This window comes from Dreissena polymorpha, chromosome 1 (assembly GCF_020536995.1).
Source record: "Dreissena polymorpha isolate Duluth1 chromosome 1, UMN_Dpol_1.0, whole genome shotgun sequence".
Lineage (NCBI taxonomy): Eukaryota > Metazoa > Mollusca > Bivalvia > Myida > Dreissenidae > Dreissena > Dreissena polymorpha.
The window spans coordinates 83,331,425-83,350,231 of NC_068355.1; the positions used below are offsets into that span (position 1 = coordinate 83,331,425).

The 18,807-nt window shown below is 37.0% G+C and overlaps 1 protein-coding gene across 6 annotated transcripts; it reads right to left on the reverse strand.

Moving 5' to 3' along the window:
* Nucleotides 1–10,691: 10,691 nt before the first annotated feature.
* Nucleotides 10,692–17,955, reverse strand: LOC127838320 (uncharacterized). Of its 6 annotated transcripts, none has more exons than XM_052366017.1 (7): nucleotides 17,710–17,955; nucleotides 16,366–16,550; nucleotides 15,890–16,022; nucleotides 13,018–13,131; nucleotides 12,374–12,777; nucleotides 11,696–11,938; nucleotides 10,692–11,583 (listed from the first exon to the last, which is right to left on the reverse strand). In XM_052366017.1, exons 2-7 carry the CDS (start codon nucleotides 16,525–16,527, stop codon nucleotides 10,972–10,974), a joined length of 1,668 nt encoding a protein of 555 aa, XP_052221977.1. In that variant the 5' UTR covers nucleotides 16,528–16,550; nucleotides 17,710–17,955; the 3' UTR covers nucleotides 10,692–10,971. The 6 variants fall into 6 exon arrangements, with proteins under 6 accessions (XP_052221977.1, XP_052221967.1, XP_052221956.1 ...); XM_052366007.1 differs by having other exon boundaries at nucleotides 17,752–17,954; XM_052365996.1 differs by having other exon boundaries at nucleotides 17,651–17,954.
* Between the last annotated feature and the right edge of the window lie 852 nt (nucleotides 17,956–18,807).

Below are 18,807 nucleotides of genomic sequence, written 5' to 3' on the forward strand. Positions count from 1 at the left end.
ATTTACGGTTGACATGTTCATTCTTAATACCAATTTGTAGCGTTTATATTTGGAGTTCAGTTTTAAAAATTACATCTTGCTTAGGAGAATAGAATTTTGTTTACGATAGAAAAAAAATTTGTTTAAAAACGAAACTAATTAAGGAATGAAGACGGGAAAATGTAGCGCGCGTTCCTAACGCACTGAACTGATGCTACGGTCTTGGCGATTATGATTTTGTTTAGAAACCGGCCATTGAATTTCCTTTGCCATCTTATTATATTTTTTTATGGAATATATTGTAGTATTTTGTTCACGAAACATATCAATAAAGCTTATTATAAATGAATCTTAATAAATTAACGATTTCAGCTCTTGTTTATAACACAGAAAGGGTGTTAATTTTATGATGAAACAGCGTATATAGCGGACCCTCTCGATATTATTCGGCTTTGCATGCATACTTGAAATAAAATGGGTGTCAAAAACATTCATCGTTTGCTGTTTATTATCAACGAAGTAATTATGTATAATTATATGATATTTTTTACCTTAAATTATCAATTTATTAAAGATTGTTGAAAATCACGGTCGGTGTTACGCGGGTCATTTCGTATTTTGACATCAGGGCATCATGTCCAACTATTCAAAATCAGATTTTTTTCACTGGGACGATGGCGGCTTGGATTTAGACAGGCAGACAGATAGTTTATTCAGACTTATACAACAGTACATCGTCTTCAACTCAAATATATACATTATTTTTAGACGAATTGTTAGGTGATTACACATATAGCAGTGATGATTCTGAGAATGTTGCCATGTTTCTTATCCGTGTAATCTAGAGTCCGTGGTTTGAGCATTTTTATCGCGGTGTTCAATAAAAGATATCTCAATAATCTTGTTTATTGATAGATCTGTGGTTTTATTGCCCCTGTGTTCAGCACAAACCAATTATCTCGTTATGATCAGATACTGTGCCGACCAATACTAAATAACACTATGGTGTCATACGCCACAGCAGGGACCTATACTTGTATATTGGTCCCTAACCACAGGTGGCAATGTCTGGTCAGTTTACACTTTTTATGATACCTCCATGTCTTCTCGTGGTATTAGTGGTCATTTCTTGGAGTAATGTAACGCCAAATACTCAATTTTGCGTTTATAAGATATGTAGCTCATTGAAAACATTTATAGTCATCTGCCCATACAGATTGCCATAAACTACATACTGTATAGCTGTTAGCCAGCTTAATCATAATAATTATAAGAGCTTAATACCTATACATGCACATTTTAAACATTTATCAAATCTAATACTTAACATTTAACGTATTTAGCGGGTACCGGTAAAAACTCCGTCATTTCGTAGTCCTATAAGAGTGTATGGTAGTGTACGGAACAACATGATTAAAAACAGCATTCTCATTTGACCACAACGGGGTTAAATAATCTTTCCGAATAATAAAAATAATACAGAGTTATAATTTAGAATTCTTTATATTTATAACTCTGATAACTTATAAAGATATTTCAATATACATGCATAGACAGTTGACCGTGATTTTCAAGAATCTTTAAATAATTTTAATTAATTGATAATTTATGGTTAATAACCTTTCATATAATTTTACATAATTACCTTTTTGATAATAAACAACAAACGATGAATGTTTTGACACCCATTATATTTGAAATATGCAAAGCCGAAAAATATCAAGAGGGTCCGCTATATACGCTGTTTCATCATAAAATTAACATCCCTTTCTGTGTTATAATCAAGAGCTGAAATCGTTAATTTATTAAGCTTCATTAATAATTAGCTTTATTGATATGTCTCGTAGAACAGAATATTTCAATATATTCCATAAAAAAATATAATATAATCATGGCAAAGGAAATTCAATGGCCGGTATCTAAACAAAAGCATAATCGCCAAGACCCTAGCATCAGTTCGGTTCGTTAGGACCGCGCACTACTTTTTTCCGCCTTCATTCCTTACTTGCTTTCATTTTTAAACCATTTTTTTTCTATCATATACAGAATTCTATTCTCCTAAGCAAGATGTTATTTTTTAAACTGAACTCCAAATATAAACGCTACAAATCGGTATAAAGTACGAACATGTCAACCGTAAATCTAGATTCTAAAACTCCAAAACGGTATGATATTTGCAAAAGTTTAAGTAATAACTCGCCGTGCTGCCGAAATCAGAAGAAAACTTAATATATATTTACATATCTGAAAACTACGTTACGTAAGCTTTCTAATGATATATAATTTGTCAAAATCGGCCTAGAAATGAAATTATAATTTAACAAAAGACGTGAGTGGGTACATCAAATGTATAATCTCGGCGCTTCGATAAAAGATCGATAGTTACGACACGGTCACGTGACTTAGACACAACAAGATATTTGGCGTAACGGTCCCGTTTCTTATCCGTGTAATCTAGAGTCCGTGATTTAAGTCACCTCTAAAGTTTCAAAGTTAATTCCTAATAAAATCTTGATCATTTACAACACAGTATACTTTCACCACCATCAAAACAGATAAACCATCAACATTTTAAGCAACTGTGACATAAGATTGGACCTTGAAACTTTTTCTATTATAACCGTTTTCCGTAGTTTTTTTACGGAGCTGTATCAGATATTGAGCTGATGTTTGGTTGTTGTTTTTCTTTTTTATCGAGTGCACCGGGATTGTCTCCCATATGGCCATCGCCCCCAGAAAGACGTGTTAGTTGGTTACGGGGGATAGTGCAAGATACAGGAGACACCCCGTTCCAGAGGTGACCCTGGGTCTTTTAGTGCCCGGTGTATAGCACCTAGTACACTGCACCTCGGTTTAACGTCTCATGCGAAAGACGAGTTAGTAGGTTAGGTGCAGCGGGGGATCGAACCAGCGATCTCTGGATTGTGAAGCCAGTGTGTTACCACTAGACCACGGATCCGCTACATTGATGTTTTGTATGCGAGTGTACCTATATGACCTAAAGATAAAGTGTGAAATTCGTTCCAGTCACATGTATTTGGCGAAGTAATGGGCCTTGGACTTAAAATTGCACTATAATAACCGTTTTCCTGAGGGTTTGCTCGCAACTCTTTCAGATATTAAACTGGTTATAATGCCTGTAAATTTTTAAGTGATAGACATAATTGGAATGTCCTTGATGTTTACGTTATCGACGCGTGTTAAGTGTTTTTTTTTTTATTTTCGGTCTTCATGTATTGAACAAGATCCCTCTCTGGTGAACTGTGGTACAGTCGGCCCCAATTTCACAATGGCTGCTATTATAAACACCATATGGTCGTTTTTTATCAAACAATCAGCACCTGTGCGAGGAAATTTACAGAATAATCCGTTACCTCCACGCTGCCATATAGAGCTGTCTGCAGACGATATTGCTGGGCGGTCGGTTTTTAGATGGTCGCTTTAGCGACCGTCTAAAGTGCTTGATGTGAAATTCAGGTCGATACGGCCTAGGTATGATTAACCAAATACCCGCTTGCGTGATCGCGCAAGAAAGAGTTGTATAATTTATGCAAGAGGTTTGAGTTCTCCAATTATGTGATTTCACAAATGGAAACATTATATTAATATCGTGTTACATTCAATACTTTTGAACGGTGTTTTATAGAAAAGAATCAATAAACAATGATCGTATTGTACGTGTCGCGAAGGAGATTGTTTATGAATGATTAAAATAGTCCACTTTCTGCTGCGTCTGCGTGACGTAGTATTTTCGCTCAGCTCATTCATAACTCTGCGGCTGGCGATAAACAAAGGGGAGTCCGGGTGAGAATAACGCACTAGTATAAGGTTACGTTTGTTTATATTCACAGGTCTCAATTAATAATACGTTGACCACGAGTTCAACAATTATTACAGGGATACGATAGACATCATAAAAAAATGTTTCATTATCGCTGAAACTGTTAAAAAAAACATTTAAATATAACAAGAATATTCTCTAAAAAATGTAGTCTTGCTGTTTTGAAATAAGGTTTGGAATTTTGGTTTCTAAATAACTTAATTCAAAACAAAAGTTTAATTATAGTGTTTTTTACTTGTTAGTCGCATATTTACCGCATTATAACGTGTGTTATAATAGGCAAACCATACATTAGTAAAATTCAATCTGCCTTCGCACATAGAAGGAATGGGTGAATTGGGTGCTGCGTTTCCTTTGCTTACTTCAGTTAGAGGTCAATTCTTTACGTAATAGCAACCACAAGGCTCCGGCTTCAAAGGAATTGCGGAGCGATAATTAAAGTCGTAGTCGCATGGTATTTGCGTTTAGCGTCCTATTTGGTCACGTGGTTCTTTTTTCTTTCTTTTTCTTTTTTCACGGGTGTTTTGACATTCATGATATGAGGCTATTAATAGATGCGCCTGCCGATAAACAAAGGAAAGTTTACGGGTTATAACATACAACTCAATTACGTAGTACAGGTCGTAAATTGAGAGATTCGGGAAAAAGTTGACGCTTATTTATATTCTCAATTTATAACGTTGAACATAAGTTCAACAATAACTTCAGCGATACGATAGACAAAAACAAAAAAATGTTTCATAATCGCTAAACCCGAATATTACAAACCATTTATAATAATAATTCGAATGACCTGTTTCATAACCTCGTTCATGATACTACAGCGGGTATTTCTAAAAACGTTCTTTGGTTCTGAACAGATAGCGGCGATCTTTTGTATTTACGGGTGCTAGCAACGCAAAAGTAGAAGGTTAGTAGAAGGTTTAGCTTGTTTATATTCACAGTTCTCAACACATAGACAGTTGGATATGAGTTCATCAATTACTACAGGCATACTATAGGCAACCTCGAAAATGCTTTATAATCGCTAAAACCGAAAACAACTAAATATATTATATTAAATATATTACATATACTTATAACAATAAATGTCTTTTAAAAATGTAGTCGGCGTATACGCTGACTTTGAAATAAAGTTAGCAATTTAATTTTCTTAATAATTACATACAATTAAACAAAAGTTAAACTATTGTGTTGTGTTTTTCACTTGTAAGCTGCATATTCACCGCATGAAATGTGTGTTAGCATTGTCAAACCACACATTAATGTGAGTAAATAATAAATATACTACGGGAGAGCACTTCATGTGTGTCCTCATATGCCTTGTTATGACTATCTTTCTTCACTATCGAAATATATCGTATGTTTATATTTGATTTAAACGCAGTTTTCTTTCGACACATTTAAATCACACGTCAATAGCGCCGTCATGCGAAAATGGGTCTTATGCGTTTCGGCAAGCGTTTGTTAAACCCAACATGTGCTTTTGCGCAGTCATGTGCTGTTTGCTTTAAAATCACTCAATATGTTATGTTTCTCCTTACCAGAAGGAGGGATAGCTGAGTGGGCTATTTATATGATGGGCGCATATGGAATAAGACCCATTTTTCGCATGACGAGGGTCATTACAAATCTCATTGCGAATTGAAAATGCCACATTTAAGAACAATGCTTTTTGATACAAAATTGAATTCAAAATAGCAAACTTGTTAATAATGGCAGCCTATCCACACATTAAGGAATGATTTCCAGACGTGCTGACCAAGTACGGCAAACATTGTGGTATGATAATTTAACGATTTTCTCTTATCATGACACTATACTATTTCGCTAATGATTGTTTTCTCATCTTGGAGGCGAAAGTGAAATTCTGCGAGATGGATTGTAACGTGTAATTGTAACAGGGCCACAATTTGTGTCGTTTAAGCATACAGAGAGAAGTCCGGAATTCCTTACACTGAACAGTGCTACATCCTTTGAATTGAGCACATACGCAGTGATGTAGCAAAAATTCAGAGGTTGTATCTCGAATCAGCTTATTAAATATTCGAAAATATTCATGCGTGTCTGTTGGCGTTATGTAAAAGTCACTAAGATGAAAACTAAAACAGCTACGCCTAAAAGCGCATTAGTGCTCTATACCTATGTTATGTTAGCGTTGTTGACACCGTGTGAACTGCTCGGGTAACAAGTAAAGCATAAACAGCAATGTTTATATACTTTTATTCCTCCATATACAAGATACGAAAATTATTGTATATTTTGAATTTGTATATGGTGTCAAAAATCAAAAGTTTTGTACACGGAACTTTCATTATGAATTTATATTCTTGGTGAGATAGTCATTTGATATTAGAAAAATATTCCTTTAATATGATGGTGACTGCAAATTTTCTTTATATTAAGTTCTCATAACCATTTTCATCATACTTTCTATGCTTTAAGAACTTCCAAAAAGCATGTTGTTTTTATTTCGTCTTAGTTATTTCTATGAAATAATAAGGATGATAAAAAGTGCACACACAATTCGACCCGTGCGCTGTGACACACACATTATAAAGTTGAATGGCGTGTGTTCATTTTAAACTTGCGATTGATTTTAAAAAATGAATTGCGTGTTAAATTATGCAATAGCGAACATCTTCAGTGCCTTCAGCGCTTTGATTGTAATTGGCGACGTGCACGGCTGTTATGATGAGCTTCAAGAACTCATGAGAACAGCTACAGAGGTGGCACCAAATATAATGTTCATATTAGTTGGGGACCTTGTGAACCACGGACCTGACAGTGTAGCTGTGGTACGTAAGGTGAGCGGACTGCCTGGACAGGTGTACGCTGTCAGAGGAAACCACGACGAGAGCGCTATTAGACAAGCTCGACTCTACCGCGAGAATCCAAACTATATCCTTCCAGAAAAGTATTCATGGGTGAAAGATTTAAACGATCATGATTACAAATTTCTGAATGAGCTTCCAACACGATTTCACTGCCTTCGCTAGACGCTCTTGTTGTACATGCAGGACTCATCCCTTGCCGTTCATTGGAGCTTCAAATGCTGAACGATCTTACATATATTAGAAACATCGTAATCGACGATGAAGGAACCTTTACTGTTACTAACTCACACGCTGACGGTATTCCTTGGATCAAAACTTGGCGCGGTCCGGAGCACGTGTACTTTGGCCATGACGCCCGCCGGAAGTTGCAGGAAGAGCCATTCGTTACAGGTCTTGACACCGGTTGCTGTCATGGCGGCTCCGTAACGGGCAAGTTTATAAATGGACCGAACACTTTCTTGAGCGTTTAATCTAAGCAACCTAACCCCCATGTCTAAAAGTTATTATTAAATTCTGCCACAATCATGCGCAATTTTATATTTCAACATACATGTATAGTTTTTGTTGACATTTCACCATGGAACACTGTCGTGGTTTGAAATTATGAATGAACGTCACTGTCGCATTTAATGTCTTTCACACCAATAATGTCAAATATTTTGGTACAATGTATGTTTTAAAGAGTGATTTTACTCATTCAATAACTATTTACACAATGAGTATTGTTATAAAAAATTGGTACTATTCCGCGCGAATTGTTATGTAAACGTTGCACCGAGTTTATGCTCGAAATTAAAAACATGTGAAAATCTAGCCCATATGTATGCGATGTAAAGCAGCTTTAAGGGACTCTGTATATATCATATACATGTATAAACCATTAATATATCGTAACATTGAGAAACCGTATTGAAGTTTGTTTTTGTTGTTTAAAGATCGTAAAATCAATGATATCAAGAGAATTGTGTTGAATTATACATGTTCGAGGATATTTTTGTTCTGCACTAGTGGCCATCTCAAGCATTTCAATTAATAAAGTAAGGCTAGTTGTGGTGATTTATTCCTACATAATGTATGCATTTTTTATCATTTATCTATAGATAAAGAAAATAGTTATGTGAAAATAGAGGTCGTCGGCTTCACACGTATCATCCATACATATTTCAAATATTTATTCTCGCGCCTTTAACAAATATAAATTGTTTAATGCTTTATATTTGTAGTATCATATATCACTGTTATCTTGCTTAATAATTTTGACAAAATGTAAGAATTATTTATTACATAAGCCAAACATGATATCTTTATTTTGCTTTTAAAGAGTCTTATGAAGTGTCCTATAACATGTACCCGGATAAAGTGATTTGTGAGGAACGTGAAATTTCATAACTTAACTGTAGTTATGGTTTTTAATGCACATGTAACCATTTTTAGCTCATCTATTTTTTGAAAAAAAAAATAAATAAAAAAATGAGCTATTGTCATCACCTTGGCGTCGGCGTCGGCGTCCGGTTAAGTTTTGTGTTTAGATCCACGTTTCTCAGAAAGCATCAGTGCTATTGCATTCAAACTTGGTACATTTATTTACTATCATGAGGGGACTGGGCAGGCAAAGTTAGATAACTCTGGTATGTTTTTTGACAGAATTATGTGCCCTTTTTAGACTTAGAAAATTGAAAATTTTATAAGTTTTGTGTTTAGGTCCATTTTATTCCTTTAGTATCAAAGCTATTGCTTTCATATTTGCAACACTTACTAACCATCATATGGGGACTGTGCAGGCAAAGTTATGTAACTCTGACTGGCATTTTGACAGAATTATGTGCCCTTTTTATACTAGAAAATTGAAAATTTGGTAAAGTTGTGTATAGGTCCACTTTATTCCTAAAGTATCAAAGCTATTGCTTTCATACTTGCAACACTTACTAACTATCTTAAGGGGACTGTACAGGCAAAGTTATATAACTCCGACTGGCATTTTGACAGAATTAATTTTAAATTTAATTTAAGTTTTTTGTTTTGGTCCACTGTACTCCTAAAGTATCATAGATATTGCTTTCATACTTGGAACACTCGCAAACTATCATAAGGGGACAGTACAGGACAAGTTGTATAACTCTGGTTGTCATTTTGACGGAATTATGGCCCTTTTTTGACTTAGTAACTTTGAATATATGATTAAATGTTGTGTTTAGATCCACTTTACTTCTAAAGTATCAAGGCTATTTCTTTTAAACTTCAAATTTATACTTTCATGCTATCATGAGGGTACTGTACCAGGCAAGTTGAATTTTACCTTGACCTTTGAATGACTTTGATTATCAAGGTCAAATCATTCAATTTTGCTAAAATTGCCATAACTTCTTTATTTATGATTAGATTTGATTGATACTTTGACATAACAACTCTTACCTGACATACACCAATAGACCCCCACCCCAGAATCCCCCCCCCCAATTTTTTTCATTTTTTTTTTCATTTTTTGTAAAGATCATCTAATAAATGACTACACCCTCACACTATACCCCCACCGCCCCCCATTTTTTTAAACGTGATTAAAAAACATTTTTTTATATATTATTTTATGTTTGAAATACCGTCCAACCATCCCACCCAAGAATACCCCCCCCCCCCCAATTATTTATTTATTTTTTTTTTTGCATTTTTGCACTTTTTTTCTCCTATTTTTGGAATATAATGTAGTTAATGACTACACACCCACACTATACATCCCTCTCCACCCCACCCCTCCCTTCTTTGTGATTGAAGTATTGAGATAGGTCCCTTCACCTTTAAAAGAGAAGTAGATGAGCGGTTTGCACCCGCAAGGCGCTGCTCTTGTTACTTCTTATATTGGTTTAAATATGTATGTTTTAACCTTATTTACATTCGATTATTTTGGAGTATGATAATATCTGCATACGCCGAATACCTTTGTAACAATATTTATTGTTTATAAATAGTTCTTGTGTCGGTTAAGCAATTTTAAGCGATAGCGTTGAAATGAAGATTTCCAGACTGACTGCGCACTGACCTGTGCATGTGTACTGTATTTAAGCAGATTTAAGCAGATTGCTCGATTGCACTGCTAGAGTGCTTGTTTATTTATAAAACATAATACTTTAAAATGTTTGAATGTCATTTTAAATGTCTAGAATACAAAACAATGTAAATTATTTTATCAGTTTACATCATTTAAAAACACAATGATTCATGCCTTCAAATGCGCCGATGCAGAATTAAAATCAATTTTGTTCGGCTGTATTACTAATGACCGGAATTCAATGAAACCTTATGGGAAGCTTCACTACCAAGAGGAGATGTGCATACTATCAGAGGGTTCTGGTCGGATGATTTTTCACAGAGTTATGGCCCTTCGAAATTTTCCATTAACTGTACATATAGTGCAATTCTTGTCCGGGCTATTTCTCAGCAACTAATGATCGGAATTCAATGAAACTTTATGGGAAGCTTTTCCACCAAGAGATGTGCATATTATCAGCGGGTTCTGGTCGGATGAATTTTCACAGAGTTATGGTCCTTTGAAATTTTCCATTAACTGTACATATAGTGCAATTCTTGTACGGGCTATTTCTCAGCAACTAATGACCGGAATTCAATGAAACTTTATGGGAAGCTTAACTACCAAGAGGAGATGTGCATATTATCAGCGGGTTCAGGTCGGATGATTTTTCACAGTGTTATGACCATTTGAAATTTTATATAAAAACATTCTTGTCCCCCCCCCCCCAACTTCTGTGCCCTCAAGAGGACATTATTGGCGGACAGTTACTAGTACGCCGAAACAAGGGCCTTAAGCCATCGAAGGGCCGAGCAAGGTGTCATGTTTGTTATTTACGTGCAACCTTATTGTGAATTTGACCTGATTGTTTTTACCTTTTTAACTATATTTGTTATTTGTATCGAATATATTATTATGCATTACATTTTGATTATGCTTTATGTTCAATCAAAAGGCGTTGAACTTATATACTACAAGAAACGTTTATTGCTATTGCTTGGTTGGACACAAATAATTGTTTAAAGGTTTTATTGCTAAAGTATTGCAAATGACTGCGTTGGGCATTCATAATACGACACATGTTACATACTGCATAATAAATACATTAAACGCATTCAAGTTAACGAACATCTAAATAGCATTTTGAACTTTATGGTATTGATTAACACAAACAATATTTGCGACTTAAATGTTAGGTTTTCAACTACGATCAGTGGAATGCGCAGGTATCTGCAATGATAGAAGAGATTTATAAAAATTGGAAACCCTAACTCATGTACGAGTTATGTGTTTTAAAGTTCCGCTTCGTCAGAAGATCGTCTACTATGTCCTTGGACCCCGGTGGCCCCTTTCGTGTCGATGACTCCGTTAATTGCCGGCTTCACTTTCTCTGCCGCCGCTTCCGAGCGTTTTTCTGGCAGGGGATTCTCGATGCGCGCATGTTTGTATTCCAGCAGCATGTGGTTGATCGGAGCCAGGCCTACGCACGCCCGCAGCACGTTCTCTATACAGCTCCTCTGTCGGAACAGCGAGTTAACGACGGGGGTTCCCTTAGGAACGAGCGGCGCTTTACACAAATAGTTCAGTATCGACATAACCACGTTGAAATTCCGGAATTCGTCGTCAGCGTCCGTTTTGTACTGGACGCGCTCGAAGAGCTCCGCAAGGATGACGAGGTCTAATATAAGTGGACTGGCTAGCAACGAATCCTCGCACGTGTTGTGGATCACCAGAGTGTTCGTGCCGCCCATCATTATCTCTGACGTGTACTCGTCCATGGCGCGCTTGCTGTCGCCAACATACGGCACGTATTTGATCACGACGCAGTGGTCCGGCCGCCGGCCGTCTGGATACAGGATAGAGTTCGAATCGACCATGTCATCAACCACATTGCTCTTGGATATCTGAAAAGGACGGACGCAGCTTTTAATGAATGTTTAACAGATACAACCTTTAGAGATTACACGTTAAGAGTTGTATAGACACAAATTTAACAAAAACAGTAAGCCAACGTACCTCCTTTGACCGGAAAGTCTGTGGGGCGCTGAGATTTTTGCCGTCGTTGTTGCCGAGGTGATTGTAGCTGACTATGGACACGGGCTTGATCCCCGCACTCACCAGGAAGTCCACCAGCACCGACTTGAGCTTTGTCTGACCAGACTTAAAGTCGTCACCGGCTATAAACACCTTTCGTTTTTGTGCAAGGTCTATCACGCCTGGGACGAATGTGTTCTGGGGCGATCCATTGATATAAGTGATCTGTAACATAGTATCAAATAATGTTTATGAATCTCAGTAACATAATTATGTACTGTAACATCATTAAAACCTCTCATAATTAAGAACTGGTGATCTTGTTTCAAGGTACTTGAGCTTATGTCTGTTAACCAAATGAGTCGCGTTCTGAAAAAAATTGGACTTAATGCATGTGCGTAAAGTGTCATCCCAGATTAGCCTATGCAGTCGGCACAGGCTAATCAGGGACGACACTTTCCGCTTTTATGATATTTTTCGTTGAAAGGAAGTCTCTTCTACACGAACATACAGTTAAGGCAGAAAGTGTCGTCCCTAATTAGCCTGTTTGGACTGCACAGGCTAATCTGGGATGACACTTTGCGCACAGACATTAAGCCAAGTTGTCCCAGAACAAGGCTAAAATGTACATAGTAAAGTGGCATTTAATAAACTACCCACCCCTTCTAGTATGGACGCAACGGCGAACAATGTGGATGGTGAGACCTCGCTCTCGTTATTCTTGATACTGTTGAGAAGGTTTTCAGCTGTGCCGTTCACTTCAAATATGACGTCACTAAAGCGCTCTGTATTTGCGGTCCACAGCAGAATCACCTTGTCGACGCCGCTCTTGTCCTTGAAATCCCGGATGTCGCGCCGGATTGCCGTCAGAAGCTCCTGTTTGGTACCCTTGAGCACGTTGTCGGCGCGATCCGCCTGGTTGGCGGCTATGAAGTCCGGAAAGTAGACGGAGGGCCGCGGCTTAATGCCTTCTAGATACGGACGCAGTTGTACCTGCAGGTTATAGTCGATCACCTGAGCCCGCTCCATGGCGTCAGCTAGGTTCAGAGATGATATATCCCAGCCTGCAATGCCCCAAAATACAGAAAAAAAGTTTTCAGTAGCCCATGGGAGTTAAATTCGCAAATGCTAGTAAGATTATGCAATACACACTTATTATTTTGTTTATAAACTTTTACAAAACCATTGTTTACTATGTACCAAGAGTGATGTTCGATTCTTCATTCAACACCATAAGATCATTTCAATTGTTATTCTACTTCGTGCATTTGTTTGCCATTTGATAACTACGAGTGTGTGCATACCGTCGATAATAATGTCATCCGGGTCGACCATAGGCAGCATACTCTTGAGTGGCACGTAGACCTCTCCTTCCGGTCCGGTACCGAGGCACACTGTGCTCGCTTGTGTGATCGAACCTGAAAGCGCGTGTTTCATTTATTTTTAAGATTAAATGTGAAAATATATAAATCAAACGAATAACCTAACACACAAATCTGCTGTTTACTTCTTTCGATATCAGTTTCGAAAACTATATGAGACGCGTTCTGAGAAAACTTGGCTTAATGCATGTGGGTAAAGTGTCATCCCAGATTAGCCTGTGCGGTCCGCACATGCTTATTCGGGACGACACTTTCCGCCTTAAACTGATTTTCGGTTAGAAGGGACTTCCTTGAAACTAAAAATACCATAAAAGCGGAATGTGTCGTCCCTGATTAGCCTGTGCGGTCTGCACAGGCTAATCTGGGACGACACTTTACGCACATGCATTTAGCCCAGTTTCCTCAGAACGCGACTCATATAATATAATATTATGTTATTATGCAACATAAACTACACGTTTGTCTAAATATAAGGATTGACTACAACGGACTATATACACGACGACAACTGTTCACTAAACAACCTCATTTACCTACTTACTAGTTTCGAACAGATAACCTAATTTACATTTAGTTACAAGTGTTCACCAAAAGCCCATATTACCTTCTTACTATAGTTAAGTTGATAACCTCATTTACCTACTTTTTAGTGTTGACCAGAAAACCTGATTTACCAACTGACTAGTTGACAAGATCATGTTCCAACTTACTTACTAGTGTTGACCAGAAAACCTGAATTAACAACTTACTAGTGTTCGATTGACCATTGTCGGCTCGGGTACTACTTACATGTACCACGGGTACGGTTAATATGCTTAAACGTACCCGGTCAATATTATACTGTACCCGAGTTGTATTCCCGCCCAAAATCCAATGTCGTAAAACGCGCTACCGATAACCGTAAAACGATATTGTTTATCTTAAAGGGGCCGTCCAACAGATAAAGCGTCGTATCGACGCGAAACGATATTTTGGGAAACTACGAGGATTGCTTATATAGCTATAAAATACATCCGTTGAAAACATGAGCGTGGATGGTTGAGTGGTCTAGGCGGGATGCTTTTTACTCCAGGACTCCAGGGGTCAGTGGTTCGAGCCCTGTTGACGTTTACTTTTTTCCTTTTTTAAATTGTATTCTTGTTTTTTACAGGATAATTTTAGTTCAAATGTTTAAATTTATCAATATAAAGCATTTAATGACAAGCTTCAATACATGCCAAAATCTGTTGGACGGCCCCTTAAAAAAACTTCTCTTTTTTTAAACTGCATCAACATGCTTGTTGTGTATGGGTTCCGATAATATAGATGCAATTTTACAGAAAATTGACATAAATGTGAACATAATTAATTTTTTTAAAAATCCGAAGTAAAAAGTATATTTACAGTACCCGGGGAACATGTACGTATACTTAAGAGTACCCGGGGAACAAGTAAGTAGTACCCGAGCCGACAATGACCAATCGAGTCTTACTAGTGTTGACCAGATAACATCATTTATCTACTTACTAGTGTTGACCAGATTGCCCCATTTACCTACTTACTAGTGTTGACCAGATTGCCCCATTTACCTACTTACTAGTGTTGACCAGATTGCCCCATTTACATACTTACTAGTGTTGACCAGATCGCCCCATTTACCTTCTTACTAGTGTTGACCAGATTGCCCCACTTACATACTTACTAGTGTTGACCAGATTGCCCCATTTACCTACTTACAAGTGTTTACCAGAATGCCCCATTTACCTACTTACTAGTGTTGACCAGATTGCCCCGTTTACCTACTTACTAGTGTTGACCAGATTGCCCCATTCACCTACTTACTAGTGTTGACCAGATTGCCCCATTTACATACTTACGAGTGTTGACCAGATCGCCCCATTTACCTACTTACTTGTGTTGACCAGATGGCCCCATTTACATACTTACTAGTGTTGACCAGGTTGCCCCATTTACATACTTACTAGTGTTGACCAGATCGCCCCATTTACCTACTTACTAATGCTTACCAGACCGTGTATTTTTATCTATGTTTTGTAAATGCTTTTAAATTACTTGATAATTTTTCTTGGACCATTTAAACAAAAATATGTATGGTTTGTATGTATGTAAGTGCGAACGTGCATGCATGTACGTGCGCGCAGGTGTGTGTGCGTGTGTATGTAACAGCGAGTGTGAATTCGCCTGAGTGCATGCCTTTTACTGCCTCTCATGAAATGATTAATACTGACAATGAATGTTGTATGTGTGTGAACTATATGAATGAATGCACTGTATATTGTTTTACTCTTTTGAAAATCTAAAAAATTATGAACGAGTGATCAATATATGTTATATTACCAATGTGTTATGTATGAACATGTAAATGCTGTACATGTATATGTCAGACATGGTAAAATAAATGAGAAAAAAGACCGTGTATTTCCTCAGTTCTGGGAAAGTGGCCATGTCCATTTGGAATTGGCAAAAAAATCATATTGTTTTGACTAAAATTGGAAAGTTAGTGCTGTTGTTTTGCTATCACATGCTTTAAAATAGATGTATAAATTGTGTTCACTAAGTAGTTACTAATGTTAAACCAATAGCGCTGGATGAGAGATAAGGTCAATTTGGCAAGTTATTAAAAATACTTTTTTAAACCTTTGATTGACAATTTTTAATCCAATGTGAGAACAATGTATATTTTTTTCCATTTGGAATGGGTTTCTATAATGGACCCGCATTAAAACGAAAAACAATGGCAGATATTTTGCTTTAGCTACTTTGCTACTGATAGAATAAAGAAAACACGTTGTACCAAGATAGTTTGCGTGTTGGAGTCCTTCCTTGGTGTGCCAGGACAGGCGGTGCTTGTTGGCGAGGATGGCGGCGGTGACAGTGCTGCCGTTGTTTCCGCCCAGCCCTACCAGCATCACACCTAGCTTGGGTACCTGTAGAAAGACGTGTATATACATAAGTACAGACGGAAAAGGGCACCGTGTTATGTACCCATTAGAAAGGTCACCAAACTTGCTTGGGCTATTTGAAGGCTTCTACACAGAGCTTATTCTGTTGTCTGTCTACAAGCGGCGAAATACTAAAGCTTTTTCTGAGGAAGTAAATTGTAGGCATATATTTGATCATGAAGACCCATAATACTCGGAAAGTCGCTTATGTGGAATAAGAGTATGCTTTTCTAAACGTTTACAGGACGATAGCTCGTATATTTATATGTATATAATATACAAAAGAGCATACCGTGATATGTCAGCGACAGTGACCACGTTTTCTCACCTTTCGCTGCGTTCTGAACGTGTACTTGGTGTTGACGGGCGTAGCTATGTAGGCGCCCTTGGCGTCCCTGCGGACGGCTGTGTTTGTGTACGTGTAGTCCGCCTCCAGGTATTCTGGGCTGTACCGAACCCCGGGGCTCTCCACGCGAACTGGGAAGGCCATATCCAATTGATGTCAATCGATCACTACAAGAAAGATGTATTATAGCTCAACTGCTCTAAAAGACTTGGTCTTATTTAAACGCTCTCGAGTAAGTGTCCTGAGTAAACTCAATCTTTGGGGAAAATAAAAATAAAAAAACAATAAGTACCAACCCGTGCGAACTTGCAAGCATACATAGATTATTAAAATTATGTTAGAACTTAGAAATATCCAGTTGTAAGCAAGACCGCTGAGTTAAAATGGAAAACTTACAAGCTTGTTGTTTAAACAACTGTAATCAGACGGTTAAAATCCTATGAAAGTCGTTTGAGTTAACAAACTTGGCGGTTCAACGAGAAGTGAGACATATACGCTTGCTCTTAAGGCAACGTGCACCGGGTACGCGATTTATAATCGTGCTCTGTGAAGTTTGAACTGTTGTATATAATCTAGTACAAATGGTCAAGTTTAAACCTATAAACTAGTCGGTCGTTATCTGGGTTAGTGAAACCGCAAATAGCGTAAGAATGATTTATCAATACAAAGTTTACCGATATTTGATTTTGCTGCAATCATTATGACTTCAATACTGTTATTCAGCATGAATATTACATGTTTAAGTATCGCATCTGTATTGTGCGTTTTTCCATATGAATGTGTGCAAGGCGAGACAGTTTTATCATATAGAGGCAAAATAGTCGATTGTGTACACGAACATCTCCAAAATGTTGATTGACAGAAAGCTCGACAGTCTTTTTTTTTACATATTTTGTTTATAAATTATAAGTAAAGTGTAATTCTTCAATTATTATCGAATGTAGAAAATAAATTGAGGAAAACACAGCATTGAATAATAGCAAAAAAGTTAAGAGTCGACACCAAAACGAAACGATCGATCGGTCTTTTATAAAGTAATGGAAAATTAAAATAAACAAGTTAAATTTGATGTAACGTAGGCTGGTTACCTGAACAACTGTCAGAGTCAACAGCATTAACGAACAAGCATATACTATATATTATACTATATACTTCTAACAAGTATAACAATTAAAACAAACGCTCATACAAACACGACTCTTAATATCCGTACGAGTAAGCTCAACAATCTATTAAAACATGAGCCGGCACATAAAAAATAACTCACTACGATACATGCACTCAATCCTTTTAACTAGTTGTAACCAGAACGAAACGAATGTTTACTTAGTTGGAAACAACAACACAACTGCTACAGCCTACGCGAACCTTATAAATATCAACTTGTTCTTATTCGACACTCTCCGCGTTAAGCCTTTAGATCGACCACGTCGTCACCATATCACGCCACTTTTCAGACCGCTATAGTTACATGTACATTGTGTGCGTCTATTTATATGACTGAAGAATCACCCGACCTCTTGTTAATTTACAGACCACTAGTACTAAAGCGCTTTTCGCAACGCTCCTTTACATAGTGACGGTCGAAAATAACCAACACTGTATGGTTAAAATCAAGAACAGCGATCTCGGATCGATCCTTTTATCGATTTTTGAAACGCGTGGTATAAACATTGTTAGACTGATTGAGGTCAGCGAGACCGAAACTTACCGAGTTTTTAAATTGTATAGTTGTGGAAATAGACGAGCACTGAAGTTAAAATATACGGTCGAAACATTATACATTAAAACATTATACTTAAATTATTTATTCACGTAATATTTAAGTACGCCGAATCAATACATTTAGTTCGTAGGCTGTATTAAAACTGAAACAAATCCATGCTCAGCATTTTGCTACCGTCCGAAAGTAATTTACCTACCCTGGGTCATTATGAAGCCGCGTAGCTAAAAAAGCAATATAATGACAATATTAATTAAGCGAAACATGGTTGCAGTGGTATTCGGACTCACGGCTTAAAAAATCAATTAATTGTGAACATGAGAGTTCACAATAGACAATTAAAGATAATTACAAGAAGTTTAATACAAAAAACACACAAAACTAACGCTTAACATGTACCACACGTTTATCTTTTATTCGCAATTATTTAATTACATTTATCTTTAAAGTTTATTGCGCACATTGTTATTACAGTTTATAAGATGTGTTTTTGGCACATCGCATGCTGTTTAAATCATTTTTATGGATTATGTAATTAATGTTTATCGTCGCCGTGTCTATACAATAAATGATGGAAATCATCGTCTCATACACGTGCAAGTCTCCATGTAAACAAGTTTGTATTTCTGTGTTTAATCGATAGATGTATATTATTAAAAGTATACGAGCCGCGCTCTGCGAAAAAGGGGGTTTAATGCATG